The sequence below is a fragment of the Sander vitreus genome, chromosome 13 (genome assembly GCF_031162955.1).
Source record: "Sander vitreus isolate 19-12246 chromosome 13, sanVit1, whole genome shotgun sequence".
Classification (NCBI taxonomy): Eukaryota; Metazoa; Chordata; class Actinopteri; order Perciformes; family Percidae; genus Sander; species Sander vitreus.
In genome coordinates, this window is record NC_135867.1 from 14,172,324 (window position 1) to 14,194,944 (window position 22,621).

The 22,621-nt window shown below is 40.6% G+C and overlaps 2 protein-coding genes across 2 annotated transcripts in view; one reads left to right on the top strand and one right to left on the bottom strand.

Annotated features, from left to right (window-relative positions):
• The window catches only part of nbeaa (neurobeachin a), a 60,634-nt gene extending 43,603 nt beyond the window's left edge, over positions 1-17,031 (top strand). Inside the window, exons 34-58 of the mRNA XM_078266720.1 lie at positions 1,057-1,184; positions 1,881-1,942; positions 3,405-3,469; positions 3,987-4,095; positions 4,392-4,558; positions 5,845-5,969; positions 6,071-6,220; positions 6,601-6,737; positions 6,889-7,006; positions 7,635-7,737; positions 7,844-7,959; positions 9,076-9,188; positions 9,562-9,702; positions 9,819-9,938; positions 10,507-10,659; positions 10,802-10,966; positions 11,308-11,397; positions 12,102-12,294; positions 13,197-13,268; positions 13,529-13,684; positions 14,045-14,215; positions 14,330-14,431; positions 14,580-14,776; positions 14,937-15,088; positions 15,331-17,031. Coding sequence (XP_078122846.1) covers positions 1,057-1,184; positions 1,881-1,942; positions 3,405-3,469; positions 3,987-4,095; positions 4,392-4,558; positions 5,845-5,969; positions 6,071-6,220; positions 6,601-6,737; positions 6,889-7,006; positions 7,635-7,737; positions 7,844-7,959; positions 9,076-9,188; positions 9,562-9,702; positions 9,819-9,938; positions 10,507-10,659; positions 10,802-10,966; positions 11,308-11,397; positions 12,102-12,294; positions 13,197-13,268; positions 13,529-13,684; positions 14,045-14,215; positions 14,330-14,431; positions 14,580-14,776; positions 14,937-15,088; positions 15,331-15,421 — 3,196 coding nt within the window. The 3' untranslated portion in view covers positions 15,422-17,031. The remainder of the gene's footprint in view (positions 1-1,056; positions 1,185-1,880; positions 1,943-3,404; positions 3,470-3,986; positions 4,096-4,391; positions 4,559-5,844; positions 5,970-6,070; positions 6,221-6,600; positions 6,738-6,888; positions 7,007-7,634; positions 7,738-7,843; positions 7,960-9,075; positions 9,189-9,561; positions 9,703-9,818; positions 9,939-10,506; positions 10,660-10,801; positions 10,967-11,307; positions 11,398-12,101; positions 12,295-13,196; positions 13,269-13,528; positions 13,685-14,044; positions 14,216-14,329; positions 14,432-14,579; positions 14,777-14,936; positions 15,089-15,330) is intronic.
• A 4,688-nt stretch (positions 17,032-21,719) lies between these two features.
• Positions 21,720-22,061, bottom strand: sertm1 (serine rich and transmembrane domain containing 1). Its single transcript, XM_078265358.1, has one exon. It carries the CDS (start codon positions 22,059-22,061, stop codon positions 21,720-21,722), a length of 342 nt encoding a protein of 113 aa, XP_078121484.1.
• Positions 22,062-22,621: the final 560 nt, after the last annotated feature.

The following is a 22,621-nucleotide window of genomic DNA, read 5'->3' on the forward strand; positions in this document are numbered from 1 at the left end:
CCCCTCTGCCCCACCTCCACCACACACACTCTGCTACGCCCAATCCACTACTTAATGTACCCAGAATGCCGTTGGGAGAACGGACAGACATCTTTGTTAACAGCTTCAACAGTTAGCATCACTCATATTTTTATATCAGCGCTGTCACTTCTGGCATGGCCGTTTCCTCACGCTAACCCCACACTAAAGATCAGACCTGAGTCAAACTGTCTTTGCAAATAATTTGTAGCAACAGTTTGCCTAAACCGACTCAAAATCCTGTTTTAACCTTTATTGTAACTTTTGTAAATGTCACCCATCTGCTACTCTAAGCAGCTTAAAACCAAATGAAGATTTGTAAACACTATTGACCCAGGTCTGTTTCAGAAGTCATATGCTTAGGCCGAGAATATGCACTTCACTGCCATCATGGCTCCATATTTTAGTCTGCTTTGCTGTACTTTTCCTGCCTTACTTTCTCCATTTCTTAACTGAACATAGAAAAGAAAAGTATTTTACTCTGCACTTCATCTACACCTGTGCACACACACAACCACTAATATTAAGATGTGTAGCAAGTCAAGATACAGTTTATACAATATTTTGCAGTTTAAAGTTTGGACACTTTTTTTGTAGGTTTAGCTTTTATTGCACTTCCAGCTTCACCCATTTCACAATGCTAAATTGATTAACAATTTAAAGCTTTAAAACTATAGTGCCATCAACCTTTCCTTACAATACTAACCCAGGCATAGTACTTCCATACCAAACCATCATTACATACACTTCAGTTCTGTACAATTTTGTGTCTTCTGTGTCCATTTCAAACATTTTTCTATTTCTTTCTCTTTAACGTCTCTAAGCTTGCCTTTTCCATCTCCTCTCCTTTATTTGTCCTCTCCTCCCGTTTTCTCTACTCATTTCTTTCTTGCATGTTTTTCTCGCTCCCTTTCTCACCTACTGTATACAATATCCCCAGAGTTCTTCCTCACATGCTCCTCTAACCTCATCTGTATGTTGCTTATATTATCTTCACTCCTATTCTCTTCATCTTCCTCTCACTTATTTCCGCCACAGTATCACCACCAAGCTGGAGCGCGCTCTGGAGAAGGTGGCGCCCCTGCTGAGGGAGATTTTTGTGGATTTTGCTCCCTTCCTGTCCAGGACGCTGCTGGGTAGCCATGGGCAGGAACTGCTCATAGAAGGTACAGGTGCTGTACACGGCTCCTTTTTCTATAACTGGCGTCTCTCTGTGGAGTCTCCCCATTCACTGTCCCTCACCGCGATGTTTGTGTATGATAAAGACTGAGAGAAAAAGAAACGAGTGAGTGGACGAGTGGATGTATTACTGTGTGATTAGTTGAGAGTGAGTGAATGAGTGGGTGAGTGTCTTTGAGCTGGCTGCTTCACTCATTCGTCAAGCAGGTATGACGTCACAGTATTTTGCACTATTTTCAAACAGCTAGCTAGATAACGACATTTGGAAATCAGATTACTGTTTGTTCAGTGTTAGCATTAATATATGGTATTACAGTTTGTATTGAATGTGATGCATTCCTCTCTCTGCCCACCTGCTTCCTGGCGTCCTGTTTTTGTGATCCACTGTCTCAGTGTTGATTTTTCCCTCTTCTCCCTTCCTGCTCCTTCTCCTCCCACCCCCTACTCTCTCTTTAATCATCTTTCTCTCTACTGTTTGTTCCTGTCTTCTCTGTGGCATGTTTTTTATAAACTTGACTACAATGACTGTATACAGTAACAGAAGCCACTGACACTACAGTGTCTTCTTTGATGATATTTCGTGTGTGTGTGTGTGTGTGTGTGTGTGTGTGTGTGTGTGTGTGTGTGTGTGTCAGAGAGAAAGAAAGGGAGGCTCCTGACTGCTGTATTTCTTTGTGCTGCAGGTCTAGTGTGCATGAAGTCTAGCACGTCTGTGGTGGAGCTCGTAATGCTGCTGTGTTCTCAGGTTGGTAACCCCTCACTGCTCCTCTCGGTCTCTCTATTTACTGTCCTCACACATATCCATTTTGCCAAAGCCTGAAAGAGTCGTCCTTAATTTGTCAGGTTTCTTACCCATTCATACCCATTTTTTTTTTGACACATAGTCATCGGCTGAGTCAGTTGCACACAGGAAGCTGACAAGTTATTGATCTGCCCTGTGAGGCAGGGTTGACTATATAATGAGCGCATTGCGGATGTAATATAATATCAACTTATATGCATCATCACACCACAGGTTTTCCTCATCAATATCAAGGCCACATCCTTTCTTTTTTCCTGTCAATCCCATACACTTTCATGACTGGATTTTACTTTTAAGAACAAAATTACATCACAACAGCATCACAGCTTAATCTATTTAGAATGGTATTGGGCTCATTTATCTAACTTCCATTCAAAGTCACTATATCTATTTTTCTGAATAACACTCAACAGCCAGAGTAACAACAGAGAAGCACTTACCAATACAGAGCTTTCCCCTGATAGCATAGGTGACCAGTGTGCTTTTTCTTTTATATTATGAAGTTTGTCTCCCAACTATTGTCTGTTTCATTGGCTGCCTCTAAGAGCTCTTGTCCTGAGAGGAGCCCCTCAGTTCTTTGCTCTTTGTCTTCTTTTTCTTCAACTCAGCCACCATGGTCTCAGCTTTCTTCTCTCCTTTTTTACTGCCTCATCTTCAACCGTACCATCAGACACCTCTGCTTTTCTGGTCCATTTTAACTCAGTGTTTCGGTGGCAACTGCTTTCATCTTCTACCACTCTCCACACTGCCCTGTCTTCTCACCACTCCCTCTCCTTTCTCCTCCCCTCTACTCTGCTGCCTAGCTGCTCGTCAGCATGTATAGTATTACCCCCGGCTCCGGCCTCGTCTGCCATTAGATGCCCAGGAGAGCGAACCCTAGCCCAGATATCGATCCTCTGGATGGAAGGGGTGTAACAGGAGATGCTCCCACGTGTCCTTCACAGCCTTAAGAGCTAGTGGAGCTAATGGAGCTCTGATAGCTTGAGGCTTTCAGCAACACTCTCATTCTGCTCAGAAGTCTCCACTCTAATATGGACAGACACATTAAACACTCACACACTCTTAGACGGGTGCATTTTCATTGACACTTAGAAAGCTCTTTAGATGTTTCTTCATCCTTATTCTGTACAGTCTCGTTCTTGTGTACCTTTACACTGGTGATGGTAGAGGATGGGCCTCTATATTTCCTCTTGAATAAAGCTGTTTCTATCTCTCTATTTATCTATACACATTTGTGAAGGCTATACCATGTATACCCACATAGCTCTGGTGTGGTTTGTCATGTTTGTTTTTTTAACCATAGACAATATACATTAGGCCATTGTGAACAATGTTGTTCTACATTTCCAGAAAATGTATATCATGAAATTACATAGGCAGTGATAGTTTTATCCTCTACACTTAGGAGTGGCAAAACTCCATTCAGAAGAACGCTGGACTGGCCTTCATTGAGCTCATCAACGAGGGAAGGTAATCCATCACACAGACTGATTATCACCCCATATAATTCACTGTGATTCTCACGTTAACAGCAACAGTGTTATCAGTGCACACAACTAATGGGAATGATAGAGCTCTAATGAGAACCTTTCCAAGATAAATGCACAGTGCCATGTGTGTTCAGTAGGAAATCGAATCATTACAGTGCAATTAAGTGTGCAGTTGATTTGCGCTGGTCTATTTTCAGTGCCTGTAATCTTGTTTTTATTTTACTCCAAACTCTATTATATATAATTAAAGGACAACACAAAAAACCATACACATCCATAAAAAAGATGCTACTTTTTAAACATACTGTTTTTTACTGTACCCATCCATACATAAGCTTTAGCAGCCGGACCAGTCTTATTGATATCATTTAGAAAAGGTTGCCATATTGATGGAAACTTGCTTACATTAACTTGCGTTGAGAATTAGATTTTTTTCTTCTAAATGGAGGTGTTGCTAAGGCCTGTAATGTTTGTCGCTCTCTTTACCCCTCCACCAGACTTCTCTGTCACGCCATGAAGGATCATATTGTGCGTGTTGCCAACGAAGCAGAGTTCATCCTGAACAGACAGAGGGCAGAGGATGTACACAAACACGCTGAATTCGAGGTAAACACAAAGCACCACTTGTACTGTTTGTCATGATGTGACATCATTAAAGCCTGCGGGTTAAAAGCCATGTGAAGGGGCTAATGTGTAATGCTCATTGTTGTTACTGATTGTCACCAACAAATACATGCATTTATTTTGTAGATTAATACTTCCAATTAGTAAATGTAAACTGATTTCCTGTGCCTATGCATCAGTAAGTGTTTCAGGAGGACATACTGTACAGCAACACCACAATCTCCTCATATCTGACAGTAACACTCTTTGGTTTCTTACTACCTCCCACCTTCCTCCAGTCTAACTGTGCCCAGTACGCTGCGGACCGGAGAGAGGAGGAGAAAATGTGCGATCACCTCATCAGTGCCGCCAAGCACAGAGATCATGTGACCGCTAACCAGCTGAAACAGAAGATCCTCAACATCCTGACCAATAAGCACGGAGCGTGGGGGACAATGTCGCAGAGGTGAGCGGGAGATGCGAGGAACTGCGTGTCAAATTATACTCTGGGACATTTTTAGATTGCTGTTCCACAGGATGTCATTTGTCAGCAGACGTTACACCAGTTGCACATGGAACACTCCTTGCATATAATGAGAAAATGGCATCAGTATGTGTAGTCAATAGGCGATTTGTTAATTTTTACCGGGGGGAACGGACCTGGTTCATTTTGTTCACCCGTGACTAGCTGACCGCCCCATCAACGACTCTTTTGGTTCTGTTTTTTTTTAATAAGTCAGCACCTTCCATCATGTTCGGAACATATCACTATAACACATTACCACTGTATATTATTGCTATTTAAAAAAAAAATAGCATCATTTAAACCATAAATTCATGAAGCCAGTAGGGTAGCATTAGCTTCACATCACAGAATCAGGAAATCTATTTCAAGTTTTCAGAGTGTGGATATGATCAGTGCTGAAATATAGATATTTATAAAAGACATGGTCCGTGTAAAGCAGGCTTCATGAAACAATCAGGTCTTAATAAACATAATTAATCGTACATCGACTTCAGCACACAGAGACAGCTGAATCCTAACAACGTAGCTGCCGGGTAGCTGTGAAAGACTTATCTCCTTATTTAGCCCACTCACTCACACACACACATTAAATCAATGATTGCTCGTTATTCAGAGCTGCCTCCAGACTTAGGGAGGACATGTGATTTATTTTGAGAACATGTGACATGCAGCATCTGAGGCCTGTCTTCCTCATGTCACTTTTGATTAAGTACATTGTATGCCACAACTTGCATGCTGTTAATAAACACTGTTTGCATTCACATGACAAGTTAATTAAAGTTAAATTGCATCTCAAGTGCTCTGGCCTCGATTATATTTTTATGTTTTTTTTACATTAGCATAATGCTTATTGAAAATTGCAATCACACTTGATGTCTAAACCTTGCTTTTCATCTGTTTTTTTCATAAAACACCTTGGCTCTATAGGGTAGATCAGTCAATTTGATGTTTTTCCACTCCTCTTAAAGCCAGTTATTGGTGTTTGCAGAGTTGGAAAGGCTTGTCAAACTCACCCCTCTGGTCAAATACTGCCCTTTAACCCAATAAAGAACAACCTTTTGACTGTCGGAAATTTGTTCTGGAAGTTGCCAGCATAAATGTCACCTGTAACTTCAGCTGTAATTCCAACTTTCTTGTTCTTGAAGGAAAAGTCACATAATGCACACCTTGTTTTCCTACCACAACAGAAATGACTCATCTTTGTTTCTCCTCTTTTATGTTTTCAGCCAATTACATGACTTCTGGCGTCTAGACTACTGGGAGGACGACCTGAGGAGGAGAAGGAGATTTGTGAGAAATGCATCTGGATCCACTCACGCCGACGTGTCACTCAAAGCTCTGGAGGACTACGGTCAGTAATGTGTACAAATGCAAACATGTTGTACTTGGTCAATATCTGCTTTTTGCATACACCCAACCCTCACATGCACACTTAAAAACACACTCAAACAGGTACAGAAGAAGATGAGGAGGGACTTAAGTCGAAGAAAACATTCCGCAGCCAATCAGTGGTCACCCAGAACCCAGAGGCGGAGTTAATGCTGGAAGGAGACGATGACACTGTCAGCCTGCTGCAGGAAAAAGAGATTGATAACCTTGCTGGTAAGATGCACTCACATAAAGACACACACAGTCACCATGCTACAGAACGACTGAACAGTAAACTGTCTATGACTCTTGTTTTTAGTACGTTTCCGTCCAAGACTTTTTACCTCCAAAGGCAAGTCATTTGAAAGTTTTGAAGCTGCACTAACCATCCAGCTGATTTATCGGACTCAATAAGATTAAATCATAATTTACTAAAAACTGATGCAAGACTAAATACCTAATTTAATCCAGTTCCTCTCTGACTTCTGACACACCTGATGGGTTGTTTAAATAGTATGTAAAGTAGAATAAACAAATACATAATCAATCTTAACTAACCTGACATTACTCTATTACAGTACGTGTGTACCTGAGTAATACGTGTGTGTCCCCAGGCCCTGTGGTTCTGAGTACTCCAGCTCAGTTGGTAGCTCCAGTGGTGGTGGCTCGGGGCACTCTGTCCATCACGACTACTGAGATCTACTTTGAGGTGGATGAAGAGGATCCTACATTCAAGACGACTGAGGCTAAAGTAAGCTGTCATTCTGTATTATAAAAACAAGCAAACATACTTACTGCTTTTCATTTATTGATCCAAATAATTTGGGGTTGATTTGTCTATAAGTGTATAGGTTTGTCTTTATGTTAAAATATTTTTTTCAAAGGATGTCCAACCTCAACAGGTACTGGCCTACTCAGAGGGTCTGCACGGTAAATGGATGTTCAGTGAGATCCGAGCGGTTTTTTCCAGACGTTGCCTGCTGCAGAATACTGGACTAGAGGTCTTCATGGCCAACAGAAGTAAGTCTGCACATTTGTTATTACCTGCATTGACATAGTCACATGTATTGATTTCTCAAAACTGTACAGTATGCACCTGCTACCAAAAGTCTGTTACAAGATCCCAGCCACTTCTCTGCCATAAATATGGTCGTCAAACCTATAAATACATAATAAGTGCAAAAATACCACATATGCAAGCAGTATCTTTTTTCCACTTAAAGTTCAAGTTCAGCACCATCATTAGTGCAATGTCTAGAAAGAAATGGTATTAAAAATAGATATCCAAATGATGTTTAAAATGTGGCTCTTAGCAATGTGTATTGAGTAAAAAAATTAAGTGAAAATATTTGTAGGAGAAAAAGAATGCAGTAAGACCTGACTGAAGTACACCTGTATTAGAGTATAGCCTCTTTATGTAAATGTGTATCCTCTCTTCTTTTGCCTTTCCTTTTATTCAACATTGTTATCCCTTCAGTCTACTATAGTTCAGAATGAAGAGCACTAACGCTACCTGGGCTCTAGTCTTGTCACAAATGCCACCACTATACAGTATTGTACTGCTGTTTGGTACCAGTTCAACATTAGTCGTCATGGTGAGTGATTGACTTTATGTTGTTTATATGCTCTTGTCTCTTCCTCTCTCCAGCGTCTGTGATGTTTAACTTCCCGGACCAGGCCACAGTGAAAAGGGTGGTCTACAGTCTCCCACGGGTTGGGGTAGGAACGAGTTACGGCCTGCCCCAGGCCAGGTAGGTGCAGAGTATAATCAGCTGTCCACCACTATTCTGAGTTAGAGAAGTATTTCTTGCTGGTGTGATAGAAATAAACTTCTGTGTGTGTGTGTGTGTGTCCCAGGCGGATTTCCTTGGCCACCCCTCGTCAGCTCTTTAAGTCGTCCAACATGACGCAGCGCTGGCAGAGGAGAGAGATCTCCAACTTTGAGTACCTCATGTTCCTCAACACTATTGCAGGTAAAGTTCAATTGCAATCAAATTTCATGAGCTGTCAAGTCTCTTATTGTGGATCTTATGTTTCCTTCATTTTCTTCCATTCTTTCTACTGTGTGATGATGACATTTTCTAGCTTATTTGCTGTGGAGAGTTTCCTAATGTGACCTTATTTGGTTTCTCTGACAGTTTCTGTTGTGCTGTGTTGTTCAAAAATAAAGCACAGACAAACAGAAGAAATTGCAGACTTCTTTGTATTTCTCTCAATGTGCATGAATAAAGAGCCGAATGTATAAATAGACTTGAATGAAGAGACCAGATAAAGGACCTGGAAGATTTGAATAAGATAAACCTTTGTCAGCTCCAACTCATCTGCAGTTTGCATAGCAACAGTCACCAGTGTGACCTGTAAATACACATACATATAAAAATATATGAACAGCCACAATGACAATAGACGAATTGGTAATGAATTGTAAAATAATTATTGCAGCTAAACATTTGCTATTTTATTGTTTTTATAGGTCCTTTATATACTAGAAAATATCCACTTATTAACATAATACAATATATATATATATATATATATATATATATATATATATATATATATATATATATATATATATATATATATATATATATATATATATATTGATACATGTATGTAATTAAAATGCAGAATGATTTTCAAATGCACATCTAGATAAATGAAACTACATAAGTTAAACACCTTAACATATGCTGGCGTGTAGCAGATTGTCAACAGCTTGTGCATTTACGCCTCTCTCTGTGTTGGGGACATCTTTTATCACACTAACATGCAACCTTAGTCGGTGTGATTGTAATACCAGTCTGGCACTTTCATCTTTACTTGCATCAGCAATTAATTAAAGGTTTGATCCTTATTTATTAGGCGGGGAGGTGTTGTAGCCTGAAAATTGGTAGCACCAATGCTGTAAATCCCTTTTTTTTTTACACTTTAAATATTATAGAATGTATTAATTTTTTAATGTAAAACTCAAACTGACGTAGTATACACAATAAAGCATGTTGTAACAGTGTGGGACCATCTCGTGACACAACTATAATGGATCAATGACATTTCTTTCCTCTCCCATCCATCTTTTGTCCCTTCAGGGCGGACCTATAATGATTTGAACCAGTACCCCATCTTCCCCTGGGTCTTGACCAACTATGATTCAGAGGAGCTCGATCTGACTCTACCTGGCAACTTCAGAGACCTCTCCAAGGTTAGAGCACCCCTAACACACAACACTTAATGCACTTTTTACAATGAATAGCATGTGTGCTGCTTAGAAGATGCTATAAACCCAAATTAAGGGTAAAATACTGGTCAAGCCGTACCACTCATGTACCAAGGCTCAGCAGGAATCTCTTGTTGCATTTCCACTAGTTAGAGTAAGAACAAAACAAAGCCGCATAACACTGTGGGTGTAATTTCCTGCTTTCCCTCCTCCTACAGAGGATCAGAATGAGCATGCGCTTGTTAGTTTTATTGTTCAACTGTTGACAGTTTTAAATAATGCATGACAAGAAAAACTACACGTATGGTTTCTTGTGTAATCGTTGACTTAAGCCGATGTTTTCTCCGGTTTCTTCCAGCCAATCGGTGCACTGAATCCCAAGCGAGCAGCGTTTTATGCAGAACGCTACGAGACGTGGGACGACGACAGCACGCCTCCTCACCACTATACAACCCTGTACTCCACTGCTCATTCAACACTGATGTGGATGCTCAGAATAGTAAGTACCTGCTGCAGTTTACACATTTACAGACTTTAACCTTTAGCCCACGCTTGAACACACAGGAGAGACACTAGGATTCTGTTTTATGAATTTGTCTATGTGTATGCCCGTAGGAGCCCTTTACCACGTTTTTCCTCAACGCCAACGATAACAAGTTCGACCATCCGGAGAGAGCCTTCTCTGGCATCGGCTGCTCGTGGAGGAACTGCCAGAGGGACACGGCTGATGTCAAGGTAACTATTCCTGATGAGCTGAAGGAATGTCACGTACATAAACAAACATATTGAACATTAAAATGAAACAATAAGTACAGTTTCAGAGTTTAAAAACGTAATGTTGCTAGTCATTCTAGTTTTTAATTCCCTAAATGTATGAGGAGTGTCAATAGCCACTTGAAGACATTAACACACGTCTAAAGCCCTGGATCTCAACCTAGGGAGCAGAATTTCACATGAGGCCGAGACATACAACATGCGGTCATACAAACGTAAAAAAAATAATTTTGCTTCAAACTGAAACTTATTGTTTATATGTGGTTTTTGAGGAGAGAGTGAATGAGCAGGTAGTGTTTTGCATTAAAAGTCAAAAGCAGTACTTACAGTAAAGCAATTCTATTTTCTGAGCTTGAAACAGTTAATAGCTGAAAGTATTTTTAGCTCTGGAGGAAGTTATTAATACAGCTCGTATGTGTGTCAGCTTTAATATTTTATGTCGTCACAGATTTTGTAAAATCAATAATAATAATTTTAGGAAGTAATCATTTAGTTAAAATAACCAATGTGTTTCTGTCATGTCCATCAGGAGCTGATCCCAGAGTTCTACTACCTGCCTGAGATGTTTGTTAACAGTAATGAGTACGAGCTCGGGGTGCGTGATGATGGAGTCTCTGTGTGTGACGTGGAGCTTCCCGCCTGGGCCAAGAAACCTGAAGATTTTGTCCGCATTAACCGGATGGTGAGGGACAGTCTTCTTTCCTAAAATATAAAAAGCTAAAAGAAAAGTTAGTTGTCTCTGCCTTTAAATCCACTCGAGAGACACTGAACATATTCTTGACTCTTCTCTTTCTTTCTCTCTCTACACCCGTTACTTGGACCAGGCGTTGGAGAGCGAGTTTGTGTCGTGCCAGCTCCACCAGTGGATTGATCTTATATTTGGCTACAAGCAGCGAGGGCCAGAAGCAGTCCGAGCTCTCAACGTGTTCAACTTCTTGTCCTATGAGGGAGCAATCAACCTAGACAATGCAGACGCTGTGCAACGTGAGGTCAGTTTTGAGTCACAAATGTACAGTATTATTACAGTGCAGAAATGTCCCCCTCATGAGTTCCTCAAGCCGCGATAAAGCTGCCTTCAAGATCATATGGCAGCATCAGATTGATGTAATGTATAAAGCTCTGAGATAAATAGACACTACATGATTTCGTCTTATGGTGGAGAAAATAGCTTTCCCTAGGGATGAATTCAAATTACAAGCAGTACATGCATGTAGTTTAGAAAGCATACAAAAAAGACAAGCACGCATATTTAATGAGAGTAAAGAGTGCAAGTGGGGGGGTTTATGTTTTTCAAAAGTTTGTAACCCCATCTCTGTCTCTCTGACTGTAGGTGATTGAGTCCCAGATTCAGGCGTGTGGTCAGATCCCCTCCCAGCTGCTGATTGAGCCACACCCGCCTCGCTCCTCCGCCATGCACCTGGTGAGAATACCTCGACATCCTTAGCAAATTGTATTTCAGTTTTAAGTTTCATAACCGTATTCTCCATATATGCTTACACAAAACACCAAGTCAGCTGTACTCGCATATTAGACCTCAGCTGCGACCTACTGAAATACAGTACATAACAGAAGTATACATATTTATTTTTTGCACGTTTCTTTTTGCATGTTATTTTATTGAGAGGTTGTTATTTTAAAAATGTTCACTTTGGGAACAGGAAGAGAGTTTTTTCCAATGTTTCTCTTTTTTTATAGACAGGTTGAGGAGTTTATTTTTCATATTTACAACACATTTTAATCCCTATATACCAGTTAAGAGATTATTACATACAAGTGTATGTAATGTTTTAGTATCTCTGTCCTTCCTGCTACCCTCAGCAGAACGGGGCCTTAGTGTCTCCACATCAGAGCCATCCATGTCAACCCAAACCTGTCAGTCCTGAACCCCGACCAACCAGTGCCTCCTCCTCTCCTAGCCCTAGAGCCACCCTCAGTGTGTGTACCTACTCTGACCCTGTGCTCCCACTAATATACCTTTTCCCTACCTCCCCTTTGTCCCATCTGTTCTGTCTCTCCCTCTTCCTCCGTCTCCATTTCCCTCCTCCTCTCTCCCCCGACCTTCCCTCCCCATTCTGTCCTCCTCTTTCTCTCTGTCCCTCTCTCTTTCTCTGTCTGTCTCACCAGTGTTTCCTTCCCCAGAGCCCACTGATGTTTAAGGATCAGATGCAGCAGGATGTCATCATGGTGCTCAAGTTCCCCTCCAACTCTCCCGTCACTCATGTCGCAGCCAACACGCTCCCCCACCTCAGCATACCGGCAGCCGTCACCGTCACATGTAGCCGGCTGTTTGCTGTCAACCGCTGGCACAACACAGTCGGTGAGTGCATGATAAAGGAATCCTCTACAAAATGGAATTTAAATCTTAAAATTCTCAAGTTATACATATTTTTTAAGTTACACCACTGTGAAGAATGCAACATGACATTACATTAACAGTATACAGTATTGTTATTTTAGCTAAATTGAGGAACTTTCTGAGGAACTTTCTGAGGAATTGAGGAAACTAAACTATTGCAATCCGTTGATAGTAACAAGATGTTCATAATAGGGCTGAAATGAGTCATAGACAGAACATGCATCAGCTACAATTTTGATAATTTGATATCAATTAGTTGTTGAGGTAATTTATGATGATTTATCAGACAAATGCAAATTAAAGACATCACTTTTTGTATGAAATTGTAATTCATAACAATTTTCAGACATATTTTAGACTAACTGAATAAAGGATTAATCAAATGTATTCATATAAATTACATAATGAAAATATTATCTGTAGCTATACAATCAAGACTACTTTATGGAAGTCTGTAGTGCTTATAAACCCAGTGAGATGTTAGTTCATTTCAGTGGTAGTTATTGAGGCAATTTTGATTGGATTATATAAGTGTTTGTTTACTTGTTTACTTATTTTGTCCAAGTGTTGACATAAAAATATTTGTTAATTAAATCCTCAATTAACCTTTCATGACCTCATTAGCACAGCGGGGTAGGTTAATGAATTGTGATAATGTAATTATGGGGGTCATAAAGCAGCTCAAGTGACTTTTCTTATTGAGGCTTTTATTTCTTTAACATAAGCCTGCATCAGAGAGCACTCGACCAGGGCATTATATGAGAGGTTGTGGTTCAGCATTTATCCTTCTCTGTTTTATGATGTGTGAATGTACAGGTGTGTATGTGTGACTGTCTGTAATGTTTGATCCTTGTATCCTTCAGGCCTCCGTGGCGCTCCAGGATACTCCCTAGAGCAGGCTCATCATCTCCCCATTGAGATGGACCCTCTCATAGGTCAGTGCACAAAAATCTTTCCAGCAGATTTAATTGGTTTTATGTAATGATAATATTAAGGACACAAGTAGTGGGACTGAAGTCAATATATCACATGATACACTGGGGATTTATGTACATATATTGCCACGACACAGGCTGCAAAACTAACCTGAGTGATGAAAGATCAGGAAAGGTTAGAGTTCATTTGATAGCTTGTGAACAATATTGCATTCGTATGCCCTTTTTAAACCTACTGACATCTTTGTGCTCCTATGTAGCAAACAACTCGGGTGTGAACAAGCGTCAGATCACTGACCTCGTGGACCAGAGCATCCAAATCAACACACACTGTTTTGTGGTTACTGCCGACAACCGCTACATTCTGGTCTGCGGCTTCTGGGACAAGAGCTTCCGTGTTTACTCCACTGAAACTGGTAGGTTTCGTAGTATTTATGAGACATGTTGAGCATTTAGCACGGTAGAAATTGATGCTGTGATTCTATCCGAGGTCCAGTTTTAAATGTGGATCATGTAGTCATGCATTTGCCATTTTATTTAGATTTGTGTTTAGATTTATTGATCTATAGACGATTTACAGTATAACACTCTTTTTTTTACATTTGCACCTGGGCATACAGTACATTTCTCTATTTATTGGTCCAGAGATTTATTGATTTAGATTTAGTGACGCTCTAGTCACTAACTAGCTTGGTTAAGTAAAGCAACCATGGCCTTCAAAAATCTGAGTAGAGAGCACAAACTGACTTAGCCGTCTTCCTCCTTCCTCTCCACAGGAAAGCTGACCCAGATAGTTTTTGGCCACTGGGATGTGGTGACGTGTCTGGCCAGGTCAGAGTCCTACATCGGTGGAGACTGCTACATCGTGTCAGGCTCCAGAGATGCCACTCTTCTTCTGTGGTACTGGAGTGGACGACACCACATTATTGGGGACAACCCTAACAATAGTGAGTGGCGACATGGTGGAAACATTTGTGTGTTTACATGAGTAGGTTCCTAGTTCAGAAAACACTACAGCTCCCAGAGGTTAATGGTGTCTCTAACTTTGTTTTCTCTTCCAGGTGACTACCCTGCTCCCAGGGCAGTACTGACAGGACATGACCACGAGGTGGTGTGTGTGTCTGTCTGTGCAGAGCTGGGATTGGTCATCAGTGGAGCTAAAGGTTTGTGTGTCTTTATTATGGCCTGTCTGTGCCTAAGAGTGATTTCCACAAAGTTTGTTTTCTGAATTTCTTTTAGAGGTTGGGCTGATTTCTCCAAACAAATATATTGACAATTTCTTTTACTATCTTGTTTGATCTTGCACCTCAGAGGGCCCGTGCCTGGTCCACACCATCACAGGGGACCTGCTTAGGGCCCTGGAGGGGCCAGAGCTCTGTCAGCGGCCCCGCCTCATCTCAGTGTCCAGCGAGGGCCACTGCATCATCTACTATGAGAGAGGTCGTTTCTGCAACTTCAGCATAAATGGAAAACTGCTGGCACAAATGGAGGTCAACGATTCCACACGGGTAAGGCTGTTGAGTTGATACTGTAATTTTCTTTTAGTGTATATTCATGCATGAATACTGTACTTATTTACTTAAAAACAATCCAATATACTGTAGCCCGACACACTGAAGCCCTTGAGCCTCTTTGAAAACTCTCTGTCTCTTCTTTTTCTCTTTCCAGGCGATCCTGTTGAGCAGCGACGGACAAAACTTGGTGACAGGAGGTGATAACGGAGTTGTGGAAGTGTGGCAGGCGTGCGACTTCAAACAGCTTTACATCTATCCAGGCTGTGACGCAGGGATCCGTGCCATGGATCTCTCACATGACCAGAGGTAAAACAGATAGGGGGCCACTCTGACAGACAGAAGATGCAGACAGCAGGACCTTTTTTTCCCCTTAAGGACTACTAAAACTTGGTCACCTCAAAGGAGGCAGCAGAGATTACTGAATGATCAGTAATGGGGCAGTTATTTTAATCACACCTCAGATGAGGCCCAGGGAATGATAAAAAAATAAGTATTTTATTTGCATAATTTGGTTTACAGATGTGACTTTCTGTGTTCTCTGCCCTCAGGACTCTGATCACTGGTATGGCGTCTGGCAGCATTGTGGCGTTCAACATAGACTTCAACCGCTGGCACTACGAACACCAGAACAGGTACTGAGGTGGACAGCATGATCGAGAGGAGAATGGAAAGAGGAGAGAAGAACAAGAGGGAGAGGAGGTGATGCATTCTGCTGTGTATCTGCAACGCGGGAAAACTAAAGGTACAGAGACGAGGGAAAAACAAGTACTGGACCTTAGACTCTATTCCTTTGTGAAGTTTACTTGAGTTGTGGATGCAGCAGCGCTGGTGGAAATAACTTCCTCTGTGCATACGTGTACGTACACGCACGTGTGTAACCACAGACCCATAATACCCCGAAGATACACACCAAAACCTGCTCATAAAATAGACAGACTGCAGAACGGGGCAGAAGAGCAAGTCAAGCAGACCTTGTAGAGGTCAATCCTACCCGTACCACTCACAGGACTGGTGCAGTTACCATTCCTGGTACGCTTAATGCTTCACAGACAAAGAACCGAAGTTTTGTTTTCACTTATATTTTTCTCCTTTATCAATTTTGTTCTGTACTTTTCCTTTGAGGGGAGTTCAGTCTGGGAATTATTTGGGTGGACTATAAATTAAGACTCCTTCAATGTGTCTAAACTGATTAGAAATGGTCAGAATTGATCCAGCCCCACCCACTGTTCAAACACCGGTGCTATTGGCTTGATCTTAAAATTTACCCTTGAAAAATTGCCTTGGGTTATGATTTCATTAGATTTTCATCTTATCTGGTTTTATCTGGTTTTATTTTATAATGTTAATTTCCTTTTTTTTTCTTCTTTTACCCGCAGCAGGGTTCAATTCTTATGTAAATAAGGCTCTGCTTCCTTCAGAGTCTACACATGTTCTTTCACTACACAAACTGCGCTTATCACCTTTAATTTATTAATGACTTGCTGTATGTAAAATACTGTGTAATAATTATTATTATAATGTTGACAAGACTGATGATAATAACCGCAGTGTCAAGGATGGTGATTGTTTTGCCGGAGATAGTACTGATAAAGAGATTTTGCCAGTGCCACCAAGGATGACAACCACAAGACTGACTTGATTTCCTTTGTATATTTGGTGATTGTTTTGTCAAATATGTACATATAGTCTTGGTTCAGGCTTGATGGGAGACTTAATCAGCTGAATAAGACTGAAAGCGCAAAGGAAAGCTTCACTTACCCACATTTGTTGTTTATTTAAAAAAAGAGAATCAAATCAATGTAAAAGTTTGTTTTGTATTTGCACTTTGCACCAATCACATATCATTATTTATTAGCTTGGTTCTTTCTGATCGGCTGCCATTTCGTTTAGGTCCATTTCCCCTTCGGGATTATTTGTGCATTGATGTTTGTATTTAAAGCGTTGAGCTCATGTGTGATTATTAGGTTTTACAACCTCACAGTTGTAAGCAATATCATGATTCTGTAGCTGATAGAGGTGGGAAAGAGGGAGGACAGGGGATGAAATGTGAGATGTACTGTATGTGTGAAGCCATCTTGATCAAATGCGCACATGCACATACTCTATCGACAGGTTCAACTTATGTATCCAAAAAAAGGTTAAATATTTTTGGATCTATGAAACCCTAAAAACTATTGTATTCATGTTTTATTGCAAAGATGTAAAATATGACGTGTGAGTTGGAAAAAAAAAAATCATGATAAGAAAAATAAAATATGCAAAGAATTTGATGACTTTACTCTTTATTGGTCAAATATGCTCTTTCACTAAAAGGTTCCTTTTTGCTTCACGAGGATGTGTTATTGTTGCATTCACTAGACACCAGTCTGAAAGGAATCTTCCTTCTTCAGATGATTTCAAGAGACACATTTCAGTCTGTTACTGTCTGTCATTTTCTGCAGCACCTCCTAGGAACACAGACGTAAGACATACAGAGCTGTTTAACAGTTAGTTTAACAACATGTCCAGTTTCTATTTCCAGCACTAGCTGTATGCTTTTTCCATCTGTAGGATCTGGTCCTGCATTGTCTCCTGCTTAAATCGAATCAATGAAAGAACTGAAGTTCCCTTAAGCAAGGCATGTAACTCAAAGCCTCTCCTGTGGCGCTACTTAAAGCATAACGCTCGCCAAAATGCAACCTAGGGTCTTTTTATGAATGTACCCGAGTCAGACTTTCGTTTAAAAGCATATTTAGGACGGAAACGCCAATTTTAAGATTTACCTTATTTTCGTTTTTTCGGTCAAATGGCCTTTTGAATGGGAGTGCTAGGGGCACTTCTATGATAGTATCAAAATAGCTATTTTTAAAACACTAAGAAGGCTCTACACAACATGAAACCTTGCTCTAAGTATCACCAGGGGCTCTACACCTCAACGAAAGCATTGAGAACATTGTTTGTGTACACAGTTTACTAAAAAGAACGGTTTTGAACAACTCACTGTAGCTGTTGTTTTTCCGGTCGCCGTCCATCTCGCAAGTCAAAAATAGTCGAGGGAGGAGAGTAAAGATGGAAAGGTCCTAAAGCTTAGTTCCATATAAATGCACAGATAATTTATTGTTTTGTCGTTAGTGAAAAACAATATTGACCTTGTAGTTGAAAAAGGAGCCTCATACAGTGGGGCAAAAAAGTATTTAGTCAGCCACCAATTGTGCAAGTTCTCCCACTTAAAAAGATGAGAGAGGCCTGTAATTTCCATCATAGGTACACTTCAACTATGAGAGACAAAATGAGAAAAAAAACATCCAGAAAATCACATTGTAGGATTTTTAATGAATTTATTTGCAAATTCCTCGGGAAAATAAGTATAATAATAATAATAATAATAAGTAAACCTACAAACAAGCAAGATTTCTGGCTCTCACAGACCTGTAACTTCTTCTTTAAGAGGCTCCTCTGTCCTCCACTCGTTACCTGTATTAATGGCACCTGTTTGAACTTGTTATCAGTATAAAAGACACCTGTCCACAACCTCAAACAGTCACACTCCAAACTCCACTATGGCCAAGACCAAAGAGCTGTCAAAGGACACCAGAAACAAAATTGTAGACCTGCACCAGGCTGGGAAGACTGAATATGCAATAGGTAAGCAGCTTCGTGTGAAGAAATCAACTGTGGTAGAAATTATAAGAAAATGGAAGACATACAAGATCACTAATAATCTCCCTCGATCTGGGGCTCCACGCAAGATCTCACCCCGTGGGGTCAAAATGATCACAAGAACGGTGAGCAAAAATCCCAGAACTACACGGGGGGACCTAGTGAATGACCTGCAGAGAGCTGGGACCAAAGTAACAAAGGCTACCATCAGTAACACACTACGCCACCAGGGACTCAAATCCTGCAGTGCCAGACGTGTCCCCCTGCTTAAGCCAGTACATGTCCAGGCCCGTCTAGAGTTTGCTAGAGAGCATTTGGATGATCCAGAAGAGGATTGGGAGAATACCATATGGTCAGATGAAACCAAAATCGAACTTTTTGGTAAAAACTTAACTCGTAGTGTTTGGAGGGGAAAGAATGCTGAGTTGCATCCAAAGAACACCATACCTACTGTGAAGCATGGGGGTGGAAACATCATGCTTTGGGGCTGTTTTTCTGCAAAGGGACCAGGACGACTGATCTGTGTAAAGGAAAGAATGAATGGGGCCATGTATGGTGAGATTTTGAGTGAAAACCTCCTTCCATCAGCAAGGGCATTGAAGACGAAACGTGGCTGGGACTTTCAGCATGACAATGATCCCAAACACACCGCCCGGGCAACGAAGGAGTAGCTTTGTAAGAAGCATTTCAAGGTCCTGGAGTGGCCTAGCCAGTCTCCAGATCTCAACCCCATAGAAAATCTTTGGAGGGAGTTGAAAGTCCGTGTTGCCCAGCAACAGCCCCAAAACAGTAGTTCACAGTAGAGTAGATCTGCATGGAGGAATGGGCCAAAATACCAGCAACAGTGTGTGAAAACCTTGTGAAGACTTACAGAAAACGTTTGACCTCTGTCATTGCCAACAAAGGGTATATAACAAAGTATTGAGATGAACTTTTGTTATTGACCAAATACTTATTTTCCACCATAATTTGCAAATAAATTCATTAAAAATCCTACAATGTGAATTTTTTTTTCTCATTTTGTCTCTCATAGTTGAAGTGTATCTATGATGAAAATTACAGGCCTCTCTCATCTTTTTAAGTGGCAGAACTTGCACAATTGGTGGCTGACTAAATACTTTTTTGCCCCACTGTATAAGAACGACATTTCCTCCTATGGAGTCCGTTCATTCGCATTCGGAAATCGACTCTTTTGACTGAGAAAATGGCGAATAGCATAAACAACAACTGCTAACGTGAGTTGCTCAAAACCTTTCTTTTTAGTAAACTCTGTGTACACAAACAATGTTCTCGATGCCCGAGTTCATGTGTAGAGCCCCTGGTGATACTTAGAGCAAAGTGTCATGTTGTGTCGAGCCTTCTTAGTGTTTTAAAAATAGTGATTTTGATGCTATCATAGAAGTGCCCCTAGCACTCCCATTCAAAAGGCAATTTGACCGAAAAACGAAATTACGGTAAATCTTAAAAGTGGCGTTTCTGTCTTAATTATGCTTTTAAACGAAAGTTTGACTCGGGTACATTAACAAAAAGACCCTAGGTTGCATTTTAGCGAGAGTTACGGTTTAAAGATAAACCGTGTAAAGTTTCAGGTGTGAGTTTGGTTAATTGCATGCGTCACAAGTTGTTGTAGACTTGTTGGGCTCATGGTGCTGGGAGTTTCCGTTAACAGGATATTAAAGCACCTTATGCAGCAGACCCAGTAATCAAATAGAGATACAAGTAGGAATACATCCCTTACAAGCATGAAAAAAGAGAATATGTACAATGTGTAAGAGAAGATAGAATCCTTAGTGGCATTCATTTAATCGAGGGACAAAAGTCAGATTTGCATTTACATCCAGTACAGTAAATCATGCAAGGAAAATAATGTAATCTACTTTCACTGGATGATTTGTGTTTGCAGGACTAGAACTGAAAATGTGAGCTTTAATATAACAAAACACAGTCAGGGGGTTCAATCAGGGGGTTATTCTTTTAACATCACCAGGCTAAAACAATGAGTTTACTTCCTGGTTAACTTGAAAACCAACATTTAGCTATTATTTAAAACATCTTTTTGTACTTTAAACCAAACAGGTTCTAGACATAATAATCATACATATTTGTCAACAGCTGAGATAATGAACCAATAGTCAACACTGTGATTGGGAAACCAACGCGTTTGGCTGACACAGTACCATCAACTGAAAAAAATGAGGATTTGTTGATAAGAACACTGACAGATATGACTCCTTGTATTGTCCGTGTCCTCGTAGCCATCATCACTGCTCTCTGAGCCATCAGTTGATATTGAATTTTATGGAAAAGTGTGACAAAGATGAATGAACCTTTTTCTAATAATTTGTTCTGAGTGTGTATTTTTGTTGCCATGTCAAAGAAACATCTTACAGTATTAAAACAAAAATGATGTATGTTAAGCCATAAACAACCATTATTGTAGTTATACTTGGAATACAGACGAGGCTGACACCTGCACAGAGCTCTTAGAGTATCAGTCACTTTGGAGGCTGCAACTGTCTTTCAGGACCAGAATTTCATCTTGTTGTTTATGCCACTTTTGACCTGGTCTACAGCTGCAGTCAGAGGCTGACTGCCTGTCAACAGTCTAAGACACAGCCCTCATTTCTTTCTCCCTTTTACATCAACAGCAGGATGTCTTGTCCTTTCCCCAGGGGAATCATACAGAAATTTGCTATGTGGTTAAAAAGTCTTACAACTGAGACACAAGCATGCATTTCTGTACAATGTATGGTCTTAAATATTATTGTAATTCTGATTTGGCAATGTACTGTAGTCTACAGACATTATGAGACATGCTGTACACACTATAAAGCAATATTATTTGTTCCACAGTAAATATGACAGGTACAGTACAATAAATTAACTTTACAAAAACAGTGAGGAAAGATAATAGTTCCTATGCTTTTTCCTGCTGAGGAAGAGCAGTTTCTCAGGTTCATCTCTCTTTGTCGTTGAAATAAGGCTCAAAAGGGTTCAGTCAGTCTCACCCCTTAATACCTCTTCATCACATTGTGAGCTATATTTCACCTGTGCCTATGCAAATCGCATGGACATACCTGACTCACTGGACCACCGGAATTAGAATATACATGCATGAAATGTACTATAATGCCATGCTGTCCGCTTCTTTGTGGCTGACAAAGTGTTTTTGTATTTGTATGTCACAGTGAGAAGGTGCTGGACCTCCATGGGCTTTGTGTGTGTGCATGCTTACCATGTAAGCACATGGACATATACTGTATGTCTATGTGTCTGTATGTGCTCCATCCCATCTCCCTTAGGTGGACAGTGAGGAAATGGTGGACCTCTGAGACGAGATGCTACAGATTTCCATGTTGGTGAAGGAGCTCCCTCCCTCACTGCTGCAGTCGGGGACAGGTGAGGAGGAGGAGATGATGTTTTTCAGCCTGTGGAGGGAGATGATGAGCAGCGTCAGGAGGAATACCAGCAGGCCGAGAAAGATCCATACGTAAACATAAACGTTGCCCGGACGTCCTGGTGACGAGGCAGCCGCAGATGTGGAAACAGAGGTTGGGGAGAAACGGAGGAAGGTCCCATTGTCTATTGGAGAGATTTCAGTCTTATTATGGTCCACCAACAGGGCGTCCATTCCTGACATCCTGGCTGATGTTCCATATAGATTTGCATGAGAGAAAAAGAAAGATGAGTGAGATCTATTGTGAAAGAAAAAAAACAGAAAGACACTTCAACATTCATAATTTAAATGGCCTGTAGGAGAAATTATCTTTTGTCTGCTGAAGCTGCCACAGATTTCTCCCTTCAGGACACTTCAGCATGCCAGATGCTTGCTGACACAAGAGCTTTCACCCACGTCCTCAGCTTTGGTTGAGATTAAAAGACAGAGAGCACGTCTACAATTCTGATTCAGGGCCAACACTTTACTTCAAGAGGCCCCAGATGCAGAACAGATAATAATATTTATTGATAAGAAAATATTTCTTGCATTGCCCTAGATGGTTAACCTTACCCATCTACCATTAAGCTAAAACACTTGTTTTCAGGGCTAAGGAGATTATACACTGTAGATAAATAACTTGGAAAGATATGTATTTGCAGCATTAAAAAAGCAAAAAGGTGCAATCAACATAACATGTTATAATGTATTAAATATGTATGAAATACCCATAATCAAGCAATATACTAATCACTGGATGTTTC

Bases quoted from the DNA above. Each gene is read 5' to 3' on its own strand.
- sertm1 (XM_078265358.1), bottom strand. From the start codon at position 22,061: ATGTCAGGAATGGACGCCCTGTTGGTGGACCATAATAAGACTGAAATC.